Source organism: Syzygium oleosum, unplaced genomic scaffold (genome assembly GCF_021117445.2).
Source record: "Syzygium oleosum isolate NSW1041296 unplaced genomic scaffold, Sole_v2.1 Sole_v2.23, whole genome shotgun sequence".
In the NCBI taxonomy this organism is placed as follows: Eukaryota; Viridiplantae; Streptophyta; class Magnoliopsida; order Myrtales; family Myrtaceae; genus Syzygium; species Syzygium oleosum.
Window position 1 is genome coordinate 639,935 of NW_026607507.1, and position 25,082 is coordinate 665,016.

The 25,082-nt window shown below is 41.0% G+C and overlaps 2 protein-coding genes, 2 long non-coding RNA genes and 1 pseudogene across 4 annotated transcripts; 3 read left to right on the forward strand and 2 right to left on the reverse strand.

The window, feature by feature from the left end:
- Positions 1-550: 550 nt before the first annotated feature.
- On the forward strand, positions 551-5,133 carry LOC115674831 (uncharacterized). The gene is made up of 3 exons (XR_004004980.2): positions 551-722; positions 825-910; positions 4,757-5,133. It is a non-coding gene; the product is annotated as an uncharacterized LOC115674831 (long non-coding RNA).
- On the reverse strand, positions 1,633-6,534 carry LOC115674830 (uncharacterized). Its single transcript, XM_030597342.2, has 8 exons — positions 5,534-6,534; positions 5,325-5,457; positions 4,769-4,984; positions 4,324-4,479; positions 3,931-4,183; positions 2,950-3,344; positions 2,451-2,567; positions 1,633-2,222 (listed from the first exon to the last, which is right to left on the reverse strand). The coding sequence occupies exons 1-8, from the start codon at positions 6,532-6,534 to the stop codon at positions 1,887-1,889; spliced, it is 2,607 nt and encodes an 868-aa protein (XP_030453202.2). The 3' UTR covers positions 1,633-1,886.
- Positions 5,280-7,764, forward strand: LOC130140958 (uncharacterized). The gene is made up of 2 exons (XR_008818925.1): positions 5,280-5,320; positions 5,416-7,764. It is a non-coding gene; the product is annotated as an uncharacterized LOC130140958 (long non-coding RNA).
- A 3,252-nt stretch (positions 7,765-11,016) lies between these two features.
- On the reverse strand, positions 11,017-14,103 carry LOC115674843 (pentatricopeptide repeat-containing protein At1g80270, mitochondrial-like; annotated as a pseudogene).
- Positions 14,104-21,380: 7,277 nt separating this feature from the next.
- LOC115674805 (F-box protein At2g26850-like) lies at positions 21,381-24,879 on the forward strand. Its single transcript, XM_030597320.2, has 5 exons — positions 21,381-22,559; positions 22,737-22,816; positions 23,192-23,364; positions 23,495-23,569; positions 23,824-24,879. The coding sequence occupies exons 1-5, from the start codon at positions 21,894-21,896 to the stop codon at positions 24,009-24,011; spliced, it is 1,182 nt and encodes a 393-aa protein (XP_030453180.2). The 5' UTR covers positions 21,381-21,893; the 3' UTR covers positions 24,012-24,879.
- Positions 24,880-25,082: the final 203 nt, after the last annotated feature.

The window sequence follows — 25,082 nt, forward strand, 5'->3', positions numbered from 1 at the left end:
TGCCAAAAAATGTATGTAAGGGGGCCATTGGTCATTGTAACACGGGAGTTTTGCTTAGAGCCACGTGGATGCTATTTGTGAGAACGGAGGTATGTAATTGGTCATTGAGCCAAAAGTGAGGTGTGGTTTTCGCATTGTCCGAAACCCATATCCGGCACTAAAATCTACAATCCGTCATATGTAAATTATCTTCTAGAAGAACATAAGCTAATTCTTAGGGAAAGCATAGCTTTATCACGGTTAACAAACCGACGGGCGTTTTGGTTCTTGTCACAAACAATCCCACTTACCAACATCTTGGATTGGGAAAATCCTCTCAAATCTGCTAATGTTGATATAAGAGCTCCCACAAGTTTCAAAAATCTGCTGAAATTTTTCTGACTTTTGCCCCCAATTTTATCCAAAGATTTTGATGCGGAAATTGTACCAGGTCGGGATTTCTCGAGCGTACCAATTTGAGGTTTCCGACAATATTAATTGGTCAGAACAATATATATCTAATCATTTTCCTAGTCCCTTAAAGAAGAGAGAGAGAGAGAATATTCCGTGGTCGTATCCGGATCCACGTAAAAGAGGCAGAACAGAGCATCAAAATTCATCTGGCTTTGTCCTTTCCATATGTATATTTCTCTCACCTGGAAAACCGCCATGGTTGGTCACTTCCACGAGCTCTTCTTCCTCCTCCTCCTTCCTCCTAGATCCCGGACCTTCGCTGCTGCCCTGTAAGCTCTTCGTCCCTCGATTTGTTCGTTTGAACTTGAACTGAAAACGAACGGCCGTGTCAAGTTTTTTCGTCCATTGACTTTTCTGGTTGTTGATGCCAGGCTATTGCCTCCCCTGATGTTGCGCTGCTTCTGTTCGTGTTCGATTCCGTGGAATGACCAGAAGTCGTGATCATTGGATGATGTGGGTACGTAATTGTCGGACTTTTTGAGCTGCCACTGATTGTCAAGAGCTTAAAGTGAGCATTTTTCATGGCTGAGATTTGATCCTTGGAGCATTTTGGCTTTTTTTTTAATCTTTGAAGTCGGTTCGGGACTATGGGTCTTGTTCAAAAAAATGGGAACTAATCAATCTGAATAATGCACCGCGTGCGCATGACATTGTGATCAACAGTTACGATCTCGAGAGCATGTAGGAAGCCTTGTGGGCGACTGTAGTCTCATTAATTTCTGCCGTTTATGAGCAATGTAGATTTCTTAATCGGGGTACAGTTTGCTAATGCTTGCCAATTAGTTAACTAATGAAGGATTGCCGATGCAGACTTGGCAAGTTCCTAGAGAAAAAGCTTTTATTTGGAGATTGTGTTTGCGGTTTTCTCTACAATAATTCATCGACCGTGTAGTGTGTTGATCAAATGGTACTTTCGGGTAGACAGTGCAAACTTGTATGGCAAGGAAACTCAAATGTGGCAACTAGAGTTTTGGTCGGAGTACTTACCAATTTCTTCAAAATTAAACTATTGCATCCCATGTTTGTGATTTTGTGATGGAAATTAGCATTGAGTTATGTCGTGCATCTCCTGGATTATATCATGATGGTGTAGAACACACCGGATCTTCATTGTGGGTGGGTTTTATGCGGAACAAAGGTATTAACATATCATAAGGAAAACATATTTGACTTGAAGGATGCTACAGGCATACTAACTATCCAATTATTGCACTTTGAACCCCTCTGGATGACAATTTGATTAGGTTATTTCAGCCAATGTCTGAATGATGGAAGTAGAGAAAAGATTTTGATCATACATGATTTTCTACAAATTGGCTTTATCATGAACATGTACAGGATTTAGCAAAGAATGGCGAACATTTCACTTTTCTTTCCTCCTCCTCCTCCTATCTCTCTCCTTCCTGAATCAGAGGCTGTTGGCTTTCGTCTCTTCAAAATATGTTCAAGTTTCTTAGGTTCTTTAGAAAGGTCTCCCCAACTAATGAGCCAGCCTTAACAAATACAGCAGGCTGGCCAATTGGAGATTCTACCCAGGATTCAGAACCTTGATTTGTATATAACTTTCCTGTCCAGATATGTTGCCATGGACTACTTTCTCCAACCGGAAAGTATGCTTTGACATTATTCTTGCCTTTGTCAAGCACGGGAACTACAAGAATCTCTGTACCTACCAAGAACTGCTGATAAGTTAACTTATGTACATTGTCGTCCTCAGGATAGTGGAGGAATAGGTGCCGGCAAACAGGTAAGCCCTTTTGAGCTGCTTCCTGGTTTAGAAAAAAGTGAGGGTTTCAGTGAAAGTATGAGGTTTTGGACAGTGTATCCATAACTAAGAGAAGACATAATATCAGTTAAGCAGGAACGTATTTTACTGATGTTTCATTAACTAGAATATAAACTATTGTGAGTGGTGAAATCATTTCAACATTTGCTAATATCTATTTACCAGTCATAACCATTAAGATGTGAAGTTTGAGCTGAGTTCCAGATAATACCTTGATGAGTTGGATTCTGTAGAACTTCCAAGCACTGTATAGTTTGGCAAAGCGTGCAAAATGTGAGAAGGTTTTATGGTTTGAGTAGAACTGGCTGTTACAGGATGGCTTGTTTCCCTGCTTGCAAAGATAGATTGAACTTAATACCTGTTTCCCAGGGGACATTAAGAGGATAATATATGAAGAACTAATACTTTTCATTATTTAAATGAATATTGGTTATTTTGGCATTATATACCCGACAAGTTGTAGTTCCATGTTTTTTAAGTGATTCTCTTTATGTGCTCAATGAAGTTGAAAGAGCATCACTCTTTTCTGGAAGTAGTCTCCTAAGAAGTGCCTGCATGTTCTTGGATGGTTGGGGGAAGAGGGAGTGGAAAGCTGCCTGATATGTAGGTTATCCTTGACAGAACATATTCATCTCTCTTCTTTATGCATAAGTGGCAGTGCAATATCCACACAATCATATAGATGAATTCAGGAAGCAAATAATACTTACTTCATGGGTCCGGAATACAGTGGTAAAAGCATTCAACTCCATCCAGCGCAATAGCAGCTCTTCACTTCTTTGATACCTGATTAGGGGTAAGCTTACTGCACAATAGCCTCCGGTATCACTATGGTTAAAAGCATATCCAGAGAGTCCGCTGCTCAATAGGCCGACAACTGCACTCTTGATGCCATCATTAACTTGCCAGCTGACCATTTGGTCTCCTTCCCAAAACAGCATTCCCCATTTAGGACTATCTCTGAATCCAGCCCTCATAAAGAAAACCAATGCATCTTCTGGGTCTTCTCCCTCTTCGTGGTTGCTCTTCCATTCGTCCACAAATTCTCGGTTTATTTTGGCCCATAATTCTGGATATCTATTATGAGCCACTATTGGATCTTCACCTGAAAACATTAATTCCATGGGTGTTGTGGAAATTAAATATAAATATAGCTAGTTACAACATCCTGTAATAGTAGCGTTATCACCCTCATGTCTATGCTTTGCTATGTTTGCAACAAGGGTTTCTGACTCTAGTTCCCTTCCATCGGTCGGGTTGTGAAAGGGAGGACGTGCATTGAGGAATCAGGGGATTAGAGTATTCAAAATACTTGCATATTGTTGTGAGTATAATCAATTTGTGATGCTTCATACTATTTACCACGGAACAGTCTGAGGTTTTGGGTCAGAAAGATTGGAATGGAGATTGATGGTGATATCTTATCTGTGTTCTTACATGAAGAAATTAGTTCGGAGAGTGAGTGAAGCCTGCGACTTGCTGAAATTCCATTTCCAAAAGTAGGTTATTGAGCTTTCAAGGGGGAGACGAATTGGTATTAGCTGTCCAATCACAGTGTTGCCTTCTGGTAAATTATCCCAATGGGAAGAATATTGGATTGAATATAGAAGTTTAGAGTGAAGTTAGGGGTCACATGAATGCGATAAAAGATCTAGACTATTTTTTTCAAAAAAAAGCTGGCAGTTAAGAACCTGAATAGAGTTTGGCATCCACTGGAAGGCCTTCGCCAAAATCTGCCATCCATCCTCTGATTCCGTCGTCCACCATATCTTGTAAAATTTGTTTAAACCAACTATCTGTATCTGGGTGAGTCAAATCCAGCATTCCAACATTGAAAGCTGTATTTGGAACCATGTATGGTTCCCCATTCTTATCTCTCACCAAGATGCCCAGTCTTTTTGCCTCCTCAAACATATTCTTCCTCCTGTTTGGGTTCTCATCGGTCTGCAAGCAGGAGAGAAAGCTTCTTGATAAGTTCACAAGCTGAAAATCTATTATGAGTGGTTGGTGATATAACGAAGATCTTGATTCCCCATTGAGATAGAGGAAGAAGTATGCTTAACAGAAGGTGAAGGGTTACGTACCGGAGCCAGACAGGGGTTGCAGTATGTCATCACTCTAATGTGCTGAGCATCTAGATCTTTAATTAATTGTTGCCATCCCCAGTACCTTGTTGAATCCACTTCCCAGTTCCACCAGAGTTGCGATCCGATGAATGTCTCTCTATGCCCAACCCAATCCTGAGGAACGCTACTGAGTCATTACATTTGGATGGAGGGAGCTTTATGTGTGTTAAATTGTATTGTGTATTGATGATGGTTGGCGCTGGAGTCCATGTTTTCTTCATCATCTTAATTATACATTATAGTCATGGTGTTCAACTTCACTATCTGTTAAAATCCTCGTGTTAAGGTTGTTATCATCAAATGGAAAGTGACCACTAAAGTCAGTGACATCGTCTTTGATTTACTGAAATTGGATAAGTCTTTACTGTTTTTTGCTAATTTCTTTGTCCAGCCATGGCATTACCTGCAACCAGAAGGCAGAAATGGGAACATCATAAGCCCTCAGTTCATCCCACACATGGCGAACCATATGTGTGCCACCCTGCATGCCAACTACAGCTCCAGATATAATCCATTCAGGCAGTTCAGGGGGCCTCCCAATAGTCCCTGTGAAGTGCTTGAGGAGCTCAGTGGGTGAGTTGCCGTGCACTAGACTTCCTTGGATTGAATTATCATGTATCTGCCAGCCCAGTAAAAGAGAGGATGAAATTAGACGGGTTCAGGACGGTGTATAATCTCCACTGTACACTTAATTTACTGGACCATTCGCCTGTGCCTATACAAAGTACGTGACTCTTACCCAAAAAAACAAGTACGGACATTTTTTTCTCTTTCTTCCGTCTATTCTTCTAAAACAAACTTTAGTTTATCTTGACGGCGGCACAAAATAATGTTGATAGTCATTGAAGACAGCATTGTAAAAGAACCCACAAGTTATTTATCGCTCTAGTGTGTGCAGGTTTCGAGCTAAAGTTAAGTGGTGAAGGAGAAAGAGGCAAACATCGGTTATCAAGAGGTACCTGTATCTGGACTCTATCATGTCTTGTTAGATCAAAAATGGAATAGTTGTATCCTTCAAGATAAAGAGATCTCATCTTTGATGTCATGTAGAACGGTGAAGGAGCATAAGTTGTACTCCAATCACCCCCAGCCCTGCAACAGAAGTGAAATGTTCCAATTATTTCCATGTGTGATCAGTCAATTCACGACAGAGCTTTATGCTACCAACCTGTGGCTAACCAAATTAGCTGCGAAAGTTATTGGCTGATCACCTCGTCCAATGCCCTGTTCTTGTACGAAAATTGGCACCCTTCGGCCTTTAAAATTCATGTGAGAGAACTGCTCCCCGAAACCGTAGAATTTCTCACTTTTTTCACTGGAATAAGTGAGAAAAATCCTATTGAATTCTGTGGACTCTGGAGGCTTCATTCCAACTAATTCGTCCTCAGCAGAGGAAACCGCAACATGGTTTCTTGGCCTTGGAAAGAACCAACACCATCCGAGTTTCTTCTTCCGAAGCTGGCCCAGCTTCTGCCTCATGACCCGACGCCTTCTCAGACCAGCCGGAGAAATACTCTGGCTGTGGCCGAAGTTGGGTTTGCCCAGCCTCACCTGAAACCCAACTTGGTTACTGCTTTTCTGATCAAATAACACCCAGTATCTTGCATAAGTGCAATCCTTTGTCAGCGTCATGTTCTTACTCAAGGTGGAGTCTTGAGGCTGCTTCTTTTTCTTACTGAAGATCCTGCCACTTATTATCAGGACAGGAAAGTCTTTTTTTTTCACATCAATGTGATCAAATCCTACACATCCCAAAGGGAAATCAGGATCGGTGGCGTCCAAGAAACGGTCAAAATGATCGATCACCCTTATGTCTTCGACGGTCTGATGATCACAGACCAATCGGACTTCCCTGTTCTTGACAACAAATGATCCTCTGCTTTCTTGAATCTCTGTTTCGGCCAGAGCCGCAGAAACAAAGGCTTGTCCGGGGATGGTGGACCATAAAGACTTGTCAGGCTGCGATCGGTGAGAAACCGAGAGAAGCCCGCCATTCCTTGACTGCCAAGTGAGCTGAAAATCTTTCCCAATTGGGAAGAGCTGGTGCGACGTCAATGTTAGCGACTCACAGAACAGAGTCCCCTGAATGAAAGGCAGAGACTTTGGAGCAGAAGGGAAGGGGTTGTTGAGGTGCCTGTGGTGCTTCTTGGTGATTTTGAGGCTTGACATTTTCTAGGGAAGTCGAACAAACAGGATATAGAATCGATGGATTCTCGAGTGCTTATTTATACAGACTAGGGAAGGAAAATTCAACCAAGATTCGTATTTTCAGTTGCCGAGCGAATTTTTATTTTATATGGGATTTTGTCCGATCTTCTTTTCTTGGTTCCACAGTGGGGACAAAAGTGCCTTCTCTGGATGTGGATGAGCTCTTAGAGACGAAAGCGAAAAAGTCGATTTTGACTCTGGGGCGCACGCCAGTAAATGCGCCAGCTGACTTTCCTCTTGAATGGCTCTCTCTGCCCCGAATTTACTTGCAATTATTCCCCTGCCTGTTTTCATTCTTTGCCCCAGCTGGTGGACTCTTGATGCTAGAGAGAGACAGATAGACAGCTAGACAGACAGACAGACATCGTCGTCTCTGTGGAGGATGAATGGATTGGGATGGTTGATCTTATGCCTTAAATTTTACCGAGAAAATGATGCTGGAGATGCTAAATGGGTGTCTGTGGAACGACGCTGCAGGCTTTTGTAGGTGTTTGAACAGAACATATTTTGTGTTGAGTAAAGGGTGAAGGGTCTATCAATTAGCAAATCGAGAGTTATTCCTTCTCCGATATTCCATGAGAAAAGCCGAAATTGCGTGCAGGGTCTCTCTCGTCCACAAGTTTAGATTTTCTTGGTGCCGCCGACCACCTGCACCGATAACTCCTTGTCTTATCTCCAGCGTCGGACATTGGATCTAATGCTTATGTTTAAGGCAATCGTAATAGCAAAAATCCTGATTTTCATGGAGGAGATAGCTGGGGGAGGTTCACAGGCCACCTCGTTTCTTGGGAAAATCAAGAATTCTCTGGAAATCTCATATTTACCAATGCATCAGCGGACTGTGACCTGGAATTGTGCTTGGACCTGGTCGGCCTGTGGACTGTCGAAATGGCCTGCAGAAACGCGTTCACTAGAAGGTCAAACGGAGGTTGCGATTGTAAAGCAACTGAAGAGGCCTTTTCTAGTGTTAGGTCATATTCATATTCTAGAAAGTTAATTTCTAATGAGTCTTGGTTAAAGGTGAGCGATTTCAGATTCCGTACAAATTTTAACTAGAACCTAAAACTTATTATGCATACTCTGGAACTTGAAACTTATCATGTCACAAGTTCCAGGGTCGGTTTCAAGTTTTACCCAGGTTCATCTATAATATTAATTGAACGAGCAGTGAATCATTATTTTTAATGATCATCACTTGTTGTTACAATTCATGACTACAAATTATATTTAGACACAAAAAAATATGAAATATTAACAAAGTAAAAATTTCAGTCACAAAATGGAAGCTCATTATCGGACGCTATGAAATACTGCAGGATCACGTGAATACGTAAACCAAGAAAAACACAAAAACTTGTTTTAGGTTTCACCAATCTGGAATTTATCCGTCGAAATAGGTTCCTCAATTTTTGGAATCTAGAACTTATCATGCATACCTTGGAACCTGAAACCAAATAAATTCCTATCGGTCTGATTATTCAGTTTCAAGTTCTACTCTAGAATCATACTTACCCCTAGTCTTGACTAGAGATAGGCACGTGGAAAACACGAGCGGGGCGCATTTTTACTCTAACGGGTTTCATTAAAAAGTGCCCAAATCAAAACATTTCTCGTTGGGTCTATTTAACAAGTGCCTTCGGGACGTCCTTAACGAAACCCTTGTGCACTTCTTGCTTTGTTCGATGAGTATGTGCGGGTGTTAAGTTCTCCGTTCTTACTATTTTTTTTCTTCTTTCTTTTCTCTCTTCTCCAATTTCTTTTTCTTGTTCTTATTCAATCTTCCGATTTCTCTTTCATAATTTGCCAGATTCCACATTAGTCGGTCCCTTCTGACATATATTGGCCGGTGAATCTCGACGTTTTTCGAGGCATCATTCGCCCTCACGTGGGGCAGCAATGAAAATCCCCTCTTTTTTGGGTCTGAATCTGCTTTTGCATGCTGAAAGTGAACCTGGACATCAACTGGGGTCTCATTCGCTTGTGGGTCTGTTGCTGTTTTTGGGGTCTGTCTAGGTTTTTACTTTTCTTCAATGTCGTAAACTTCTTTCTCTGAGGCTATTTTCCCTTTTAGTCAATTCAAAATTGGTTGACTATATGTAGAAGTTCAAATTATTATTTTATCATTGTCTCTGGTTTAGAAAATTCAACAAATTAACCACAAAATGAACTACTCATTTTCCCTTTTTCTGCTTCCCTTCCATTACTGGCTCAAAAGCAATAAGATCCGGTCAAAAATGAGCCCCTCGAGTCGGGTTCTAATAATTCATGAAAGAGATATCATATTCAGAGTAATCTTCTTTTGGCACAAAAGCAAACACCTAGTCTAATTCATATATTGATATATGAAGTGACGGTCTTTTAGACTATGGTCAAATGTCGAATGTAACTAATTCATTTAAATGCCGACTTACTATTAGTCATGTCGCTCTAATTATTATGAACTTTTTTTAGATCGGTTTAGTACGCTCCATATTACCGATTCCATGAAAAACTCTCGACTCGAGTATAAAGTCACGGTCACAATCTCAAAAAACTCAATAGGATGACGCTAATCACTGGATTTCGTGTATCTTTAGCATTGGTCGAGCTAATTTATTGTTACTGTGCACAGGGCTCTCGTGGATGTAATGCATCTAACCAGGTTCGCGTCAAGATTCACTCTTCCTGAATTGCATGTAGCGATGTTAACGGGCCACGTTCATTCCTTTCTTCACGTCACCGAAGTCCCAATGCTTGCAAGTCTGGTGCTTGAATCTGACCGTGATCGAGTGCATGGTGCAGAAGATGTCTTCGATTCGGAGTGTACAACGTCCATTCTGACGTCCCAAAACATAAAATCAAGCCCCATGGATGTGACCAAGTTCTGTCCATCGCTTGTTGTTGAGGAGGGACAAAGCTTTGTCGGAACACGCATCATCCACCCAAGTCAGTACACTTTCTCAGAGGAAACAAGAAATAATAACTACGTGGATGGTTTCGAGTAGAGAGCTAATTTCGATTTCAGGATGATTGCTATTCATTATGTCTCTGAAAAATTAAATGCGTGATCCGGGATTGCAAGAAAATATGGAATTGCTAGGGAACGACATGGTATATACGTTATACTATGAATGTTTTCACAAGCGAATATGAATGAACCTGTACAAAAAGTCGAAAAAAACGAATGTCGAAGTCTCCTTTTTGTGAATATTTGTCTTCGCCGCGAAAAAGAGCGAAAATGCACTGATGGGAAGTAAGGAAGAAATCAATCAATAAATTCCCCCGTGTTTTCTGTTTATAGATTTGGTTGGCACCTGTTAACCCAAGTCATTCAATAGATTACACCACTGCTGCATATCTCTTAACACTGGAAAAGAGTTGCTACCAAAAGATTTTGAAGTAGCACCAACGTTGGTGCTCGTCTTCCATGTATTTGGCAATTGCCAAATGGCTCAACCGTCCCATTTCATTAAGCGTCATGTGTAGCCTCCTCGATCATCCGTCGAAATTGCCATTCAAAAATTCATCAGAATGAACACGAACACCTCCATAAATGAATGACCAAAGCCATGAAGATTGTTAGTACAATTTATGAGCCTCTCGATCAAATACCCACAAGCTGGATGGACATTTGAACTTTTTATTATACCTGGAGAGACTCGACAACGAGTCAGGTTCGTTTGTTCTTTCAAAATTTATACAACTAATTCGACAAAGTGGAAGCATCAGGATTCAGGACTCACAGGAAAAACTAGCAAAACTTCAGCAGAATCCAATAATGTTAAGATACCAATGAAGAAACAGTGGCGACATCAACCCCTTCCGGAAGGTGTCGGGAGTTGGGGTTTTGATGAATTTATTGGACGTCGCGATAGGCTCGAGATGGGATTTTCCGTCTTATCCTAGGTTGATCAAATACATGATGAGATATTCCACAATGCGGAAGGCTTTTAATCCAACCTTATTCGATCATATCTTAATCCATATCCAGACAACTAAACACAGTCTTAATGAATTGGATTTCAGTTTTATACAACAAGCTTATTATTTATGCTTTACCTGCCTTTTCGCGAAGCCACAGCAAGTGCTCCGCACTCGAAAGCTATTTTGTTGCAGTGTGTATAAGCAACGCCTTTAAGCGGTCTCATCTGTGAACAGTCATGGGTCTTCTATTTTTCCAATTAATGCACCGTGTAGATATGTTTTCTTTCCATCCTGTTACCAAGGCTAAAGTCCGATGCATTCCGAAAATGTGACATGGGCCTAGAGTTTCGCTTTCTGAAACCTAAAGAATACTATAATATACTGGCGTCTTCATCCATCTTGAGCGAGTCACACATTGCTTGAACCTCAGTGCAGAGGATATGGCAGAATAAAGAGGTGCGCGAGGTTGTCGTCAAAAGCAAGACGAGCTATCTTTCCATGCAGATATGACGATTGAAGAACATTACCGAATCCGGTCTGAGCACAAAGACGAGTCCACTTTGTATCGTTCTTACAATTCATCTTGAAAACTAAAAGCTCCAAAAATATGCTTAGATTCAACATGCCGAGTGCTCCATCGAGAGGAGACCAAAGTAGAAAATCGGAGAGGCAGAAGAGGCTCATCTCCAGATACAACTCGTTAGCTTGTTCCTCTCAATCGGTAAAAAAGCAGAAGTTAGATGAACAAATTTAGGCGGCCCAGGAAACATCAGTCCAACAAATTCGAGTCACTCGTGCTTTTAAATGGATTAACCCAAGCCAACTGCCTCGCCAAGTTTTTATCTGGAAATATATCATCTGCTTCCATCCTCTCCCGAAGCCCATAAGCTGGAGCTTTTGCATTTATATAAGCCGTAATTAGGAATCTAAAGAGCCGTGCTCGACCAACATAACCAGCCTGCCTTGTTTGGTGAAAGATCTTCTCAGACTTGTGGACGTCGCCCCTTTTCGCATACTCCTCCATGATGGCCATCATAGATGAGTACATTGGCTTCTGCGGGTTCTTCTTAACCGCCTTCTGCAAGAAAGAATCGGCCTTTTCAACTTCGCCCGCTTCTACGTAGAGCCTCACGAGAGCATCCCAAATCAACGGCCCAATATCATACCCGCTATCTGACATGCGTCTAACCAGATCTTTTGCTTCGTTCGGCATCTTATTGTCTACATACATCTTTAGGAGGACCAAGTAAGTCTTCCAAGGGATCCTATATCCTGTTTCCATCATTAAATTGAAAATCGCTTCTGCTTCTTTGATATCCTTCAACTTACCCCAAGCTTCCATTGCGGCACCAGACACTGATAGCGTTGGCTTTGGCATGCAAATTGCCCAAACTCTTCTCACTTCATCCGCTTTTCCAAGCCCTGCGTATAGAGGAAGCACGTATTTGCAAGCTGGCCTGTGTCTTTTCAAATCCCCACCTTCCATCTCCTTCACGATAGCCTCCACTTTCTCCTTCTTTCCACCAGATAAATAATGCCGAGCCAAGCTAGCTTTTGTTACGAGGTCAAATTCCATACCTTCAGCCTTCATCGTTTCAACAATTTGATCCATGCCTTTCAGATCATTTGTTTGGCCTTTGACATTTATTAAGAGCCTGTAGGTGAAGGGAGAGGGCTTAACATTTTCCTTCTCCATCAGCAACAATACATCAGTGATCTTCTTCTTGTCATGCCTACTGTAAAGCAGGAGCAACTGGTCGCAAGCAAATGATGTCAGAGCAAATTCTCGATCCCTCATTTTATTGAAAACTTCCTCAGCTTTTCTGATGTTGTTCGCCACGACACAGTTTGCCAACAATGTCCTGTGGACTCTTTCTCCCCGGAAGGATTCTGGAATATTCTCGACGTAGTTCTCTGCCTCTTCTAATCCATGCACCTTGGCAATTAAATCAACTTGAGATGCATAATCTCTCTCAGCAAAAGGGAAATGGCTCTTCAACCACTCTGAAAGCTGCAAACCGACATTGTGTTAACAGGTATCTAATGAGCAGCAAATTCAAAATCATGCCCGCAATGAGATTCAGGAATACAGAGTAGGGGGGCACTAGTGACTTAGAAAAACCGTAGGCTAAACTACAATGTGGAAAAAAACCTAAATTAAAAAACAAATAACCCTTAGAAGAAAAGCAGAGCAAATCAAACCACCTGCAAGGCCCTCCCATACATTCGCCGGGAACGAAGGTTACTCATGGTCAATGATATCTCATCCCTGCCCAAATCTTTCCCTTCTTCTAACCACTTATCAAGGACAGTCCGCAAGGAATGACTTGAAGCGCCAACGATGGCCTTGAAGAGCGCTGAAGAAGCTCCTCCCAATGATGCTCCCTTTGTAGTACCAGTCTTTCTTTCCAGTTTTTCCAAACTACTTCCAGAAGACTCTTCATCATCATAATCAGAAACCTCCACCTCTGAAATCAACTCATCATCGACGTCTTCTTTGCTCACTGAGATGGACTTGGTACTAATTGATGCTCCAGGTTCAGCTTTATAGTCATCTTCCTCTACACAGCTTCTTCCATGAGTTTTTGAAGAAAAACTCAAAACCCTCACAGATGGTTGTGAAGAAATATCGCCTGCATGGTAGAAACTCTCTAACATGGTGAGCCTGAAAATGCCTGCGACATCATCCGCGTAGCTTCCTGATTTAAGAGAACTGGATCGCGCTAGTGCCACCCCAAAACTGCAGTTTCTGCATATTCGAGGAGCAAATCACACAGTCATTCCAGCGTGCATGGAGACACAAAAATTCTCCAGATAAAAACTTCCAAATAGGAGCGAGTTCAAGAGAATAAAAAGAACGAAGAAATCCTGAGATGCCAGGAGTAGCTGCCTGGGACAAGTTGTGCCATTGGCCGCTGCCTCTTAGCGTCCATAAATCTCTCGAACGCGACATACGCAACATTCGAAAAAATGTTTCGGACCACAGTTCTAACAATAACTTCATTGTCCAAGCACGAAAAAGACGGCACCTAAACGAGGATGTACACGACCAAGATGGCCTCCAATCCACAGGGGAAGTACTGAAACGAGTAGGACGATCATGCGACTAAACTAAAAACGCCTTCCCATCGTCCATTTCCATAGTTACAGTCCATTTTCCGCAAGCACGCCTAATTTACACCTCAAAAGACGTCAACCCATTTGATTGTTCCACTCTCTGATCCTGATTAACCCAGCATCCTAACGACAACGCAGGAAAAAGGGCTCTCTTTGATTGCTCCGAAAAACCCACAAAAACAAAGAAAATTGTCGTCTCTCTAGCAAACGAGTGTAAGAAGTTAACTTCAACCCCAACCGAGCCAAACAGCAGCAAGCTCATTCAGTCCATAGCTTTAGCAAATGACCCATTACATCGGATGAGACTAAATAAATGAACAGACACGGATCGAAAAGGAGCACAACAGAGAAGCAACGAGATGAGAGAAAGGTGGCTACTTGAGAGGACCAGAGGCTCGGCGAAGCGCCCACATGCTGACCCGGAAGCTTTGTTGCTGGTCATCAGCTACATCATCTCCTTCGGAATCGAAAGAGGGTTTCTTGAACCAAGTGATAAGGAACTGAATCCATCAAAACATGTTACCAGCATTTGGCGATTAGCAGTTCATTTCACAGGCAAGGTCTTAAACCCTAACGCCCTTTTCGTTTTCACTCCTTTTTTGGGTTTTTTTCCGGTTGCAATAACAAGGGAAAATGATACAAATGATCCCTTATTAGGTCCTTAAATTTTTAGTTTATTTATCATGAATCCTGAACTTTAGCCTAATATACAATATCGTCCTTGAATTTTGAATTTGTTCAATGCGGTTTTTGGACTTTTGATACATATTCAATTTAGTCTTTAGATTATATGAAAATGTTCAATGTTGATCTTGAATTACATTATACATTTTCCACATATTTTAAGGACTAAATTGAACATAAACCAAAATTTTAGGGATAATATTGAACAAATTAAGAGTTTCGGGACTATATTACATATTGGAATAAAATTCATGAACCATATTGAATAAATTAAAAGTTTAGAGACCACATTAGATCAAAGTTCAATGACATTTTGTATCGTTATACCCAACAATAAAGACAATATACACAATTCAACATTATTTCTCTAGTAAAAAAGAATTTCAATGTTTTCCAAGCTCATTTCCAATGATCATAATAATTTTTCGTTAAAATAAGACTTGGCCGTGATTCAATTTAAATTATTAACTTTCAGAAATAAATGTATCAAAAATCCTACGACTCGATCACCTTTTCGTGATAAATTTCAAAATTTATGGTGACACTGCTCCCATTTTGGAGGGTTATTTTAAGAATCAATCATTTTTGCCTTCATTCCACAATGGAAAGCTTGCAACTGCCAAGCACAATATCTGGTTCAAATCTCTATCACTTTACTCTTGCCAAAAAATTACCAACATCTATTTTCGAAGTTAACTTTGAAACATTTTCTTTTGCATATAAAAAATGTAAACCTTTTAAGTGATAATACCTATTCTATCGAAACTTGTATTAGTGAAAAAAAAAACAAATTGTACAAACGTGTAGCGCATATTTGAGGTCTAGCATCAATAAATTAAACATCGATGAATTTTGAATTCCAAACCAACTTAATTTTTTTTTTTTTTTTTGGTAAGGTGAAACCAACTTAAAGTTCATAGATACTAAATTGAGAAAGTGCTTTCATATTTATTAGATTACTTTCCTGAAATGACATGAGGGTCTCTCGTCGCAATAAATCAAATTATCAATATCCCTAAATTGAGAAGATCCAAATATCCCTAGTTACGACCATACTTATCATCTCATAATACGCGTTGTGTCTTGAAAAATATAGAATTACTCTTACCCATTATTTCGTAATATAAATTATACGGTATATACGAGGGAATTATGAGGTGAGCGTGTATTTTATTTTAAAATCAATGTTAGCACGAACATCTAATAATTTTTTTCCAGCACCTAATAATTTCTGCCGTGTGAAGAAAATTAATTTCGCATCTTCCAGCATATATGGGCCGAAGTGGCTTGGGCCTAGGCCCAGCCCATCTCTTCGGTGATATTGGTATGTAGTTATTTGCTGACTCGTAATACAGATACAATTATCCGCCTTCTACTATTTCATGGGCCCAAAAGAAAAAAAAATAACAAATTGAAACTTTATTATTGCATAAACACCTCTGATACATCAAATTATATGTAATGATCGATTGCATAATTTATATGAATTCACATAGGGTAACTTATCCAAAAAATGTGATGGCAAAAAACTTGGAAACACATCGATCCTGCATATCTCTACGGATATTGTTTGGAATACCTGTCGAATTAATAAAAAAAAAATTTATATGAATCGAATCCGCTAATTGTGAACACTGCAAATTAAGGATCGGTCATATTAGAATTCGAGCATATGACTATTGTGTAATAATAATGATGACATTAATAATAGTCATTTTCTGTGAAATGAACGGATGATAGACATGAAATCGGCTTCTTTTTTTTTAACAATAAATTTCGAGATCGGGAATATTTAATTTCGCTATTGAAATCACAAAACAAGAAAAAGAGCGAGAATTGGCTTTTTAACGCTGAAATTCCAAGCATGCTGCATCATCATTTACTATTCACCACCCGATCGCTTTGATATATACAGAATTAGAAAGATTTAATTTGCTCAACCCAAAAAAAAAAAAAATTCGACCACCCGAGGCAACGGCCGAGCGGTACGGATTGAAAAGCCCCGAACGACAATGTCACGAGCTAGCTCAATACCCACTTATCGTAGCTAGGGCGTGCTTTTTGTCACTTCGATCAACGCCCTCCAAATCTCGAGCACCTCCGTGCAGCTATGGTAACGAGGCTCGTGTACCTCGAACTTCGAGAAAATGAATCGACCGCAAGAAATGATTAGTAAACCTCTAAACATGAACCCGACCCGAACCGACCCGACCCGAACACAACCCGATTGTGCGACTATATCATGTTCGGGTCTTGTTTCGGGTCGGGCCAAACACATATATTCATTGTTTCGGGTCGGGTCGGGTATCATGAAAACTCGACCCGACCCGACCCATTGGCACCCCTACCTCGAAGTAATGGGTCCCGGTGTGGTTGAGTAACGACCCATTTCGCAATCCTACATTCCAACGCTCCGCGACAGGTCACGTAACTCTCATTGAAATTTCGGAGGAAGTAGGCTGCATTAGTTGCCCCTCAACGTCCAAGACGACTTTTCTTACAAATGAAATGGACGTTCTTCGTGGAAGGCAAGCATCAAACGTAGGAAAAGAAATGTCGGGGAAAGATCATAGGAAGAGGAATGTTCTTTCCATTTCGTTATGTTCCATTCCAAACTAATGCAATTTAATACTTGCGTGATTTCTTTTTCATAGCAAATCGTTTTCTTTAAGACACATTTCATTTTCAAGGACCATTGGAATATATAGATGTCGAGTGACGCTATATATATATACATCGTTGTTGCTTTAGAGGCCATGCCACATGACTATCGATGACATCGACGAGCGCTCATTCCGTAACACGGTCTAAATCAAACTTGCTCATGATGTGTAGGCAAATATGCTTATACAGAAACACCCACGATGCATGCGATTGTGTCCGTTATTTTCTTCGATTTCTTTTACATGATACGACCGCGTCGATTGTTCAGGCCATGAATTACCAGCAATAGGCACGAGTCGCATTGCTATCGTGCCATGCAATCCGGTCGGTATTCTTTGCATTTCTAAGGCAATTATACATTCGTAAAATTGTTAATCTCACTCCGAATTTCGCATGCCTTTTGCGTCAATCAACTTCAAAAGTTTTCATTGCCCCCTCTCCTTATAGATTTTTCGGTTCAATAAAGGAAAAGTTGTCGGGTGGTTGACCGATCGAGCTTAGACCAATACTGAACATCGACCGTGGACCACGGTCTGTCCAAGCACTACAAGAGAGCCCACAATCCCCATCTGATACTGAGAACCTGGCCGGTCGATTAATGCATCAGTCCCCTATAGTACAGGCAATGCAAGCTAGGCAAGAGGCCCCATAACATTCATCAGACCCTAATTTGTCTCAGCCATAAAAAAAAAATGCTACATGGACCGGTTTTGTTCGAGAGCTAACTCGTGCTTGTCTCTCATTCAAGGGAGAAAATTACCCAATCAGTCCCAAAACCTATTAAACAAATGCTAAACCGTTCCTAAAACTTTTCGATTTTGCCAATTTAGTATTAAACCTTTGCGCGAAATTCCAATGCAGCCCTCCTGGCCGATTTTGCGCGTTCTAGCCATCGTCGGTCGTCCTACGCAGCACACCGCCACGTTAGCGGTTTTAGACGAAAATTGGTCAAAAGGACTACATTGGAATTTCGCGTAAAAGGTTAGGACTAAATTGGCAAAATTATAAAGTTCAGGACTGTATTAGCGTTCGTATAATAGGTTTATGACTGATTGGATAACTTTTTCTTCTTATTCGGGCCCGTGTGTTGATAATACCCCGGATACGGTTCCCATTCCTTTCTGCCCAAACAGTGGAAGATCCTTCATGTATTATTGTATACACATGAGATGAGCCAAGGAGTTGTTAAATCAGCAAATTTGCCACTACACCAAGCAGTGAATCAAAAGATTTGGATGATATTCTCTCAACACTTTTGGGCAAGATCTGGATTCCATCAATTGTTTCATGGGTGTCGCGTATCATCATACACCACACACACCACCCAATTGAATAACACAAAGCAAAATTTGAAAGCGATGTAGCTTGTGCTAGGTGTCTTAAGTTCTAAAGACCCTTTTATGCTTCTAGACTATTGTGAAGAGTGGAGATTAGTAGTAGAGGGTCCCAGATTTTCAATTCCAATCCCACTCATTTTGCAATATGCTCTTTTCGCCTCTTTTGCGGGTCAATTTCGCATTTTCTTAGCCATTTGGCAGCCCGATGTGGACGCGCCAACCGGCCTCAATCGGAAAGCTCAACCAATGGCCTTAAATTAGAACCAAACTTGAATCGTGGGTCATTTCGATTTCAAGACAAATCTCGGATGATCTTATCTCTTCTTAGACAATTGAGCAGTGCGATCGATAACAGCCAGATGGGCTAAGGCATGAATAGTTAGCAAGAGGAAGAAGGGTACTGCACGAAAGGTAATTCTCGGCATGATTAGATCCCGAATACATCGATAACCCTTTCCATTCAACGAATATTATAGGAAGTTAATTTCGGCACGTCAAGCATTATTGCCGAATATCTAGGCATGGAACTTTGATACCACGTGCACAAGCCGAGGGAATCGCATAAATTCGAGTACATTTGGTCGACCACAGGCCATTGTCTCTAGATCTGGTTCACGCAATTGTTTTATGGCTATGATTTGATGGATCCTATGAAGGTTTTCCTCTTTGTAAACAACAAACACGTAGGAATCATAGGCAAATCACATGGCCCTTTTCTCATCCAACCGCCCACCCACTTATTCCAAGAAAATAGTACTTTAAAGTTCATTCTCTAAGAGTAAGATAACCATGGGTTATCGAAATTTGCATATTTAGTTTGGGAGCTAAAAAAGATTTACCAATCGCATACCAGAAAAGAAAGAAAGAGTACATGAAAAGGATTCACCGAAAATTCTAAAGAAGTTAGTTTGTCCCCGTCGATGCGTGAATTCTAGGATCAATCGAAATGATTTCCAATTTGGGTTTCGACTTTTTGTAGGATAAAATAATCATATTTACCGATTTATCGACGAGTGCTACCTATACCAGAACGGTGGTTAAGATAGGTGCTACGGGGTCACGATTTTTCCGAGGTCTATGACGAGCTGGGTGCACAAGAATGAATGTTCTTTTGTGAGATGTATCTGTGAGAAACCATGAAATCGATCTACCTACCTTCGTATTGTAAAAGGAGTTCCCAATTCGCGTGCGCATGCAGTTATTTGTTTCTCCTTCCCGTGTTAAATTTTCCCTCCATGCCCTGTCGTGGGAAGAGGCTGGAGAGACTGACCAAAACTCTGATTTCCAAGTGAAAATGTACATAAAATTAGGCAACCACATCCAACTATTGTGTCTCTTTACTTAAAAACCATTCGATAAACCAACAAGGTTGGCCAACTGTATAATCTAAGATCCTTTATTATTGGTGGGTGATGAAGTGGCCCATTGTAGGTACATGATTATCAATAATACCGACGTTGTGTAGTTCAACTAAACATCTTTTAAGAGCATCATTGGTGAATAGGACTTGACAAACTATTCGAAGGGAGAGACACCTTGTCTTGTGGGAATGGGAAACCGAAAGGATCTTTCCATGTGATATCACAACCATAAAAACTAATCCTTCCCATTTAAGTTTTATCTCGTTCGGCTTTCGGTTCACGTGAACTTTTCATCGGAGCGATTTCATTTCAACCAATCTATGCGGAAGTGGATAACCATTAACCGATCAGTCGCTTAGCTTCGTTAACCACGTCGATTGGCTGTGACACTATTCATTTGGCAAGGTGCTATTTGTCATTAGACTTGGGAATATCCACAAGCATAATGCAAGATGCGTCCTCATTCTTTCAACATTCAAGCGTCGTGTATGGTCATTAATTAGTTAATTATGCATCCTCATTATCCTCTCTGTTCATCACATCCTTCTTGACTAATAATAATTGAGGGACAAAAGCCCATGATAATGTGAGAAAAAAGGTAAGAGAGAGAAGGGCAAAAGTTGAGGAGGACAAAGGGAGATGCAAAGAAAAGTTGAACCAAACGGTAATTGTGGCTCTGTCCATAAAGGCTTCTGTCCCCCATGAAAGAGATCATGGGTCTCTATTTAATCCGAAGAAAAAGAAAGTAAACAAGAAAAGGGATTGAAGTGGATTCATAAGCTGGTCCCGGTGGTTGAAGGAAACAACTTAGGATAACATAGGAAACATCATATGAAACGAGGCCAAACAGAGGGGAGTTCCCAATATATTTTGTGATGACCAATGGCATGCTTGGACACAAGATTTGAGAAGATGTCACAATCCCATTTTTACATTGGTGGGGGTGATTGGAAAAGGGGGCAACTTTCATGGTTGTGGTAAAGAATAAGGACAAGTGGTGTTGGAGTTTGGTGGAAGTTAGGCCAAAGATCAGGTGGTGTTTTTATGGCGTTGTGACAGATCGCTTTTGACCCCCACCTAAAGAAAATTTAAAGACAGGTCCCCTTCAGTGCTTTAAACCCCCAAAAGCCCATCAATCAGATAGCTGTCCTTTCCTTTTGCTTTGGAGTGAGTGTGTTTTGAAAAATCATGGGTTGTCATGAATTGAGAAGGACCCACTTCTTGTTCATTGCCATTTTGTTCCTGCTCCATTTCTCTAGCTTGGTGAGAGCAAACATTGAAACTATCGAACATATCATTAACAACGGCAATTCACAGGCATTTCCCTGTTGATGGGAAAGAAAAAAGATCTAAGGCCCAATTTCTTTTCCCCACTCAAGTCTTGTAAACCTTGACTAGTGCTCTCTCTCTCTCTCTCTCTCTCTCTCTCTCTCTCTCTCTCTCTCTCTCTCTCATTCAAGAACATTTGTTTTTCCATAGAAAGCTCTCATATTTTGAGGTGGGGTCTATACACATGTTCACTCCATTCTTCACGGTGGCTCTGTTGGGATCTCACAAGTGCAATCTGACAGAAGCTGATCTTTGGATTCCATTCTCATAATACTTTTGCCTTTAATAATGCTAAGTTTATTGATATGAATCTGTGAAACTTAATTTATAATGTGAAGTACTGCGATTTGAATATTGAATGACTTTCTTGTTTAAAATATGTTTGCTGTTTATTACATCATTTTTATCTATTGGTATTGTTCAACATTACTCTTCTTTCTCTCTCCGAGCGCATCATGAACCGACAGGTGTCCCCTCAAACTCCTCACAGTTTGGACCATAACCGGTAGGGAGGAATTAAATTCGGTGTATTGGATGCAATGGATATAATCGCATATGCGTGTGCCTCATATCTCAAACCAGTCTGAGAAAGAAAGCATTGCTTTGTTCCTCCTTGTTGGCTCCCCTTTTCTCTGTTTTTCTGTGGTATTCTAACCACCCAGCAATCAAACCTTGTCGGTTGCAGTGTCCTGTGCATGTCCCTTGGGTTGTTATCAAAGCCCTCGTTCTCACTCCACCACAACCTCGATTTTGCCAATGAACGCAGACCTTGGCCCATCTTTTTTTGTCACCATACAAAACAGGACTTGCTCATCATACTTTTCCGTCGATCCTTTACATAGTATAAATAAATCCCATTGCTTCCATCTGTTTCAGCTTCAGTTCATGCCTACCCTGCAACTTTAGCCATTTCCACAACTTTCAGATGCTTCTGTTCTTTGTCTCATGCTTCTCATTCATCCTAATCTCTAGATCCATGTCTTGCAAGCCACTCTTGCCCATGAGAAACCAGTTGACCCTATTGTCTCCCTTCTTGTCTTGGGGACAGTTTTCAAGCTTCCTCATGTCTTTCTTTCACAGAATCAAGCTGAACCAGGTCCTCATGATGAAGCCACTCAAGAAGATGACGACTGGTCCATCTCAAGTTCAAGACTTTCCTGGGGAGGAAAAGGCTTCCCTGTTGGACTTGCCTGAACTGACCTTGGACTGCATACTGGAGAGGCTCTCACCGGCTGGGCTGTGTAGTATGGCTGAGGTTTGTAGCTCAATGAGGGAAAAGTGCAGGAGTGACCATCTGTGGGAAAAACACATGAAGCAAAAATGGAACAGATTGATTGGTGATGCTGCTACAAGAGAGTGGCAATGCCAGCTCGCCTCAAGAAAGAGGCCTAGCCTCTATGGCCTGGACAGGAGAAAAGGGTTCAAGAAAGATTTGCTTTTTAGGGTTTGGCCCTTTACTTGGATGAGGCCAAATTTGGAATGTGGCACTAATGAACCAAGAGGTGCTTTTCCTGTTGATTCCATCATGGGTTTGTATCTGTCACTTGAGAATGGCAAGTTTTGGTTCCCAGCTCAGGTGTACAATCGCGAGGTAAACTTGGTTTTGATCATATTTTTTCTTCTAATTTCTGGTTTAGGAAATTGAAACTCACTGCTCAGGTGGCTCAATTACTTCTGAGCTGTCTTGATTGGTTTCAAATGAACTGCACTTTCTTCTCCTGAAAATGTGGAATTGTATATTGAATTTCATTGCTTTTCTGGATTGCAGAATGGGCATTCTGGGTTCATGCTTTCATGCTACGATGCTCATGTCAGCTATGATTCTCAGACAGACACTTTTCAGGCAAGGTATGCAGACAGTGACCTCCTATGGAACTTCTTCAATCTTTCTTTCTTTCCATTCTGGAACACAAGAATCTTTAAGACAACAGGTTTCTTTCCTATTCTTTTTTGGGTATCTGCTTCACCAAGTAGACAAACTCCACTTTTCTGAGCTCAGATCTATGATCTCCCAATCTCCTATTAATCAACTCGTGCTCTGCATCCTATGCCCTGGTGATATAGATACCCACTTGGAAATCATCTCATCTGGTTAATAATTTTGAAAGGGATTCTATATTATCAGAAAAATTGATTAGGAAAATTGCATTTTGCTTTCTAAATACTGGATCGCATCTTTTATTCCTAAATCCTAAAAATGTAATATGTTGATTTTCGTTACAGGTATTTGTCACATGGACGGCGAACGGTGGAAGAGAACATACCGTGGGATAGACTCAGAGCACCCCCTATTAATACTCCACCGCACGAGCTTCATAACTCAGATTGTCTAAATGACCTGAGACCTGGCGACCATATCGAAATCCAATGGAGAAAATCCAAAGAGTTTCCCTATGGTGAGCGCCTGCATGATGGACTTAAATTTTTACTCCCCCCCTTAATTCGGCAATACCATATTCATGCGCTTAACGAAATTCACCTTTTGTCGATTGTCGATTGATATGATCTATTCAATGTGGTTTGCAGGTTGGTGGTATGGTATTGTTGGCCATCAGGAGTCCTGTGACGGAAATGAAGATCATTGCCGATGCCATTATAGTGGTGAGAAACCAGGCCAGATTTCGGCTTTTATTTATGATACAGATGATTACTGATGTTGCTACATTCTGAAAATTGAGCAAAAAGATGGTCAAGATCTCCAGGCTGAAGTTAGTATTAGACCTCCTTTCTAGGAAAAGCATTAATCAGGCTCCCACATTCTTCATTATCCCCTTAATTATAGGGTTTCCCCACAACTTGAGTCAGTGCTTGACATGTAATGCTACTGGAATCTCACGATAAAGCCCTTTTCGCAGATAATGTGATGTTAGAGTTCAACCAGTACCCAGCTGACTCGAGATGGAGAAGAACGGTCATAAACCGAAAGGAACACCGAGAAGCTGGAACCGAAGGTAATGGCTTTTATGGAGGGGTTAGAAAGCTTTACACGAACGAGGAAGTCTCAATGTGGAAGAAGCTCCGGCCATCTCATGTAATGGAATAGTCCTTAGCAGCAATGCATCCTTGCACTCGACAACTCTGTACATAGACCATCTCTACCTTTTTGCTCGACTCGACCAGTCCGAAACATGATTGGTTTTTCGAGCCTAGGATTTCTAGGGTGAGAAGATGGACATCGGGCTTCATTTTTCTTTAATGTGTAGAGGCCTCGTACGACGAATGTCCATGTCTAGCATTTGAGCTAGGGGATGTAAATGATTTGTTGAAGGAAAACTCCCATTTGTAATCCAGGGTTGCTGATTCAGTACATATCTGTATCAATTGAGCTGAAAAGCATCCTGGTCTTTTCAGGTGCATCTTTCGGTGCATTTACATTCACTGAAATCTCTATCAAACAGAAATGCCTTTGACATATGCAGTTATCATTATAACATTAGGACTTACAATTGTGGATATTAAACACCAGAAATGATGGTATTGCTGGTACGTCTGAACACGCTTAGCGGAATATCCAGCTCCCAAGCTCATCGCAGATGACAGTCGAAGGAAGATTTCATTTCGGCCCTGTTTACAGACTCGCGATCGTCTCAAAGTCGATGGATGCCGTTAATCACAGAATTCGCCGCAATTTGCCCGCGCGATCAGACACTGATAGGAAATGGCCAAGAAAAGAAAGCTTGTGTCACTACTAGATGAGAGTGGCATCCGTCTCCAAGGCAGAGAATTCATTCACCAAAACATGCACTGTACATGGACAAATGCGTCCATCTTTTGGTGCTTTCTGTTGCCCCGGATTAAATGTTGATTCATTGGGTCTTTTGCTCTTCTTTGAGGGGCCTTGGGCCTAATCCTAGTTTCAGGCCAGCATTTTCCTTTACACCATGATGATCAATTTGCGTTTTTTTATGGTCTTTCTAGTAGCCATTAGGAGTAACCATAGTAATGGGACAACAAATTCACTCAGAACTAGAAGAAGGGTGCTAAAATCTTTGCCAAGAATCAATTTTTTCCGCTTCCCATTGAACCGAAAAAGAACTTGCTTTTGCCATCAATACATGAGATCTTTCTAGTAGCCATTAGGAGAACCATAGTGATGGGACAACAAATTCACTCG

Coding starts and splice junctions, on each gene's coding strand:
- LOC115674805 (XM_030597320.2), top strand. CDS start 21,894: ATGCTTCTGTTCTTTGTCTCATGCTTCTCATTCATCCTAATCTCTAGA. Junction 22,817..23,191: donor ACAGACACTTTTCAGGCAAG/GTATGCAGACAG, acceptor TTTTCGTTACAG/GTATTTGTCACATGGACGGC. Junction 23,365..23,494: donor ATCCAAAGAGTTTCCCTATG/GTGAGCGCCTGC, acceptor TGTGGTTTGCAG/GTTGGTGGTATGGTATTGTT.
- LOC115674830 (XM_030597342.2), bottom strand. CDS start 6,534: ATGTCAAGCCTCAAAATCACCAAGAAGCACCACAGGCACCTCAACAAC. Junction 4,480..4,768: donor TTTCTGCCTTCTGGTTGCAG/GTAATGCCATGG, acceptor AGCGTTCCTCAG/GATTGGGTTGGGCATAGAGA. Junction 2,568..2,949: donor CTGTATTCCGGACCCATGAA/GTAAGTATTATT, acceptor CTTTGCAAGCAG/GGAAACAAGCCATCCTGTAA.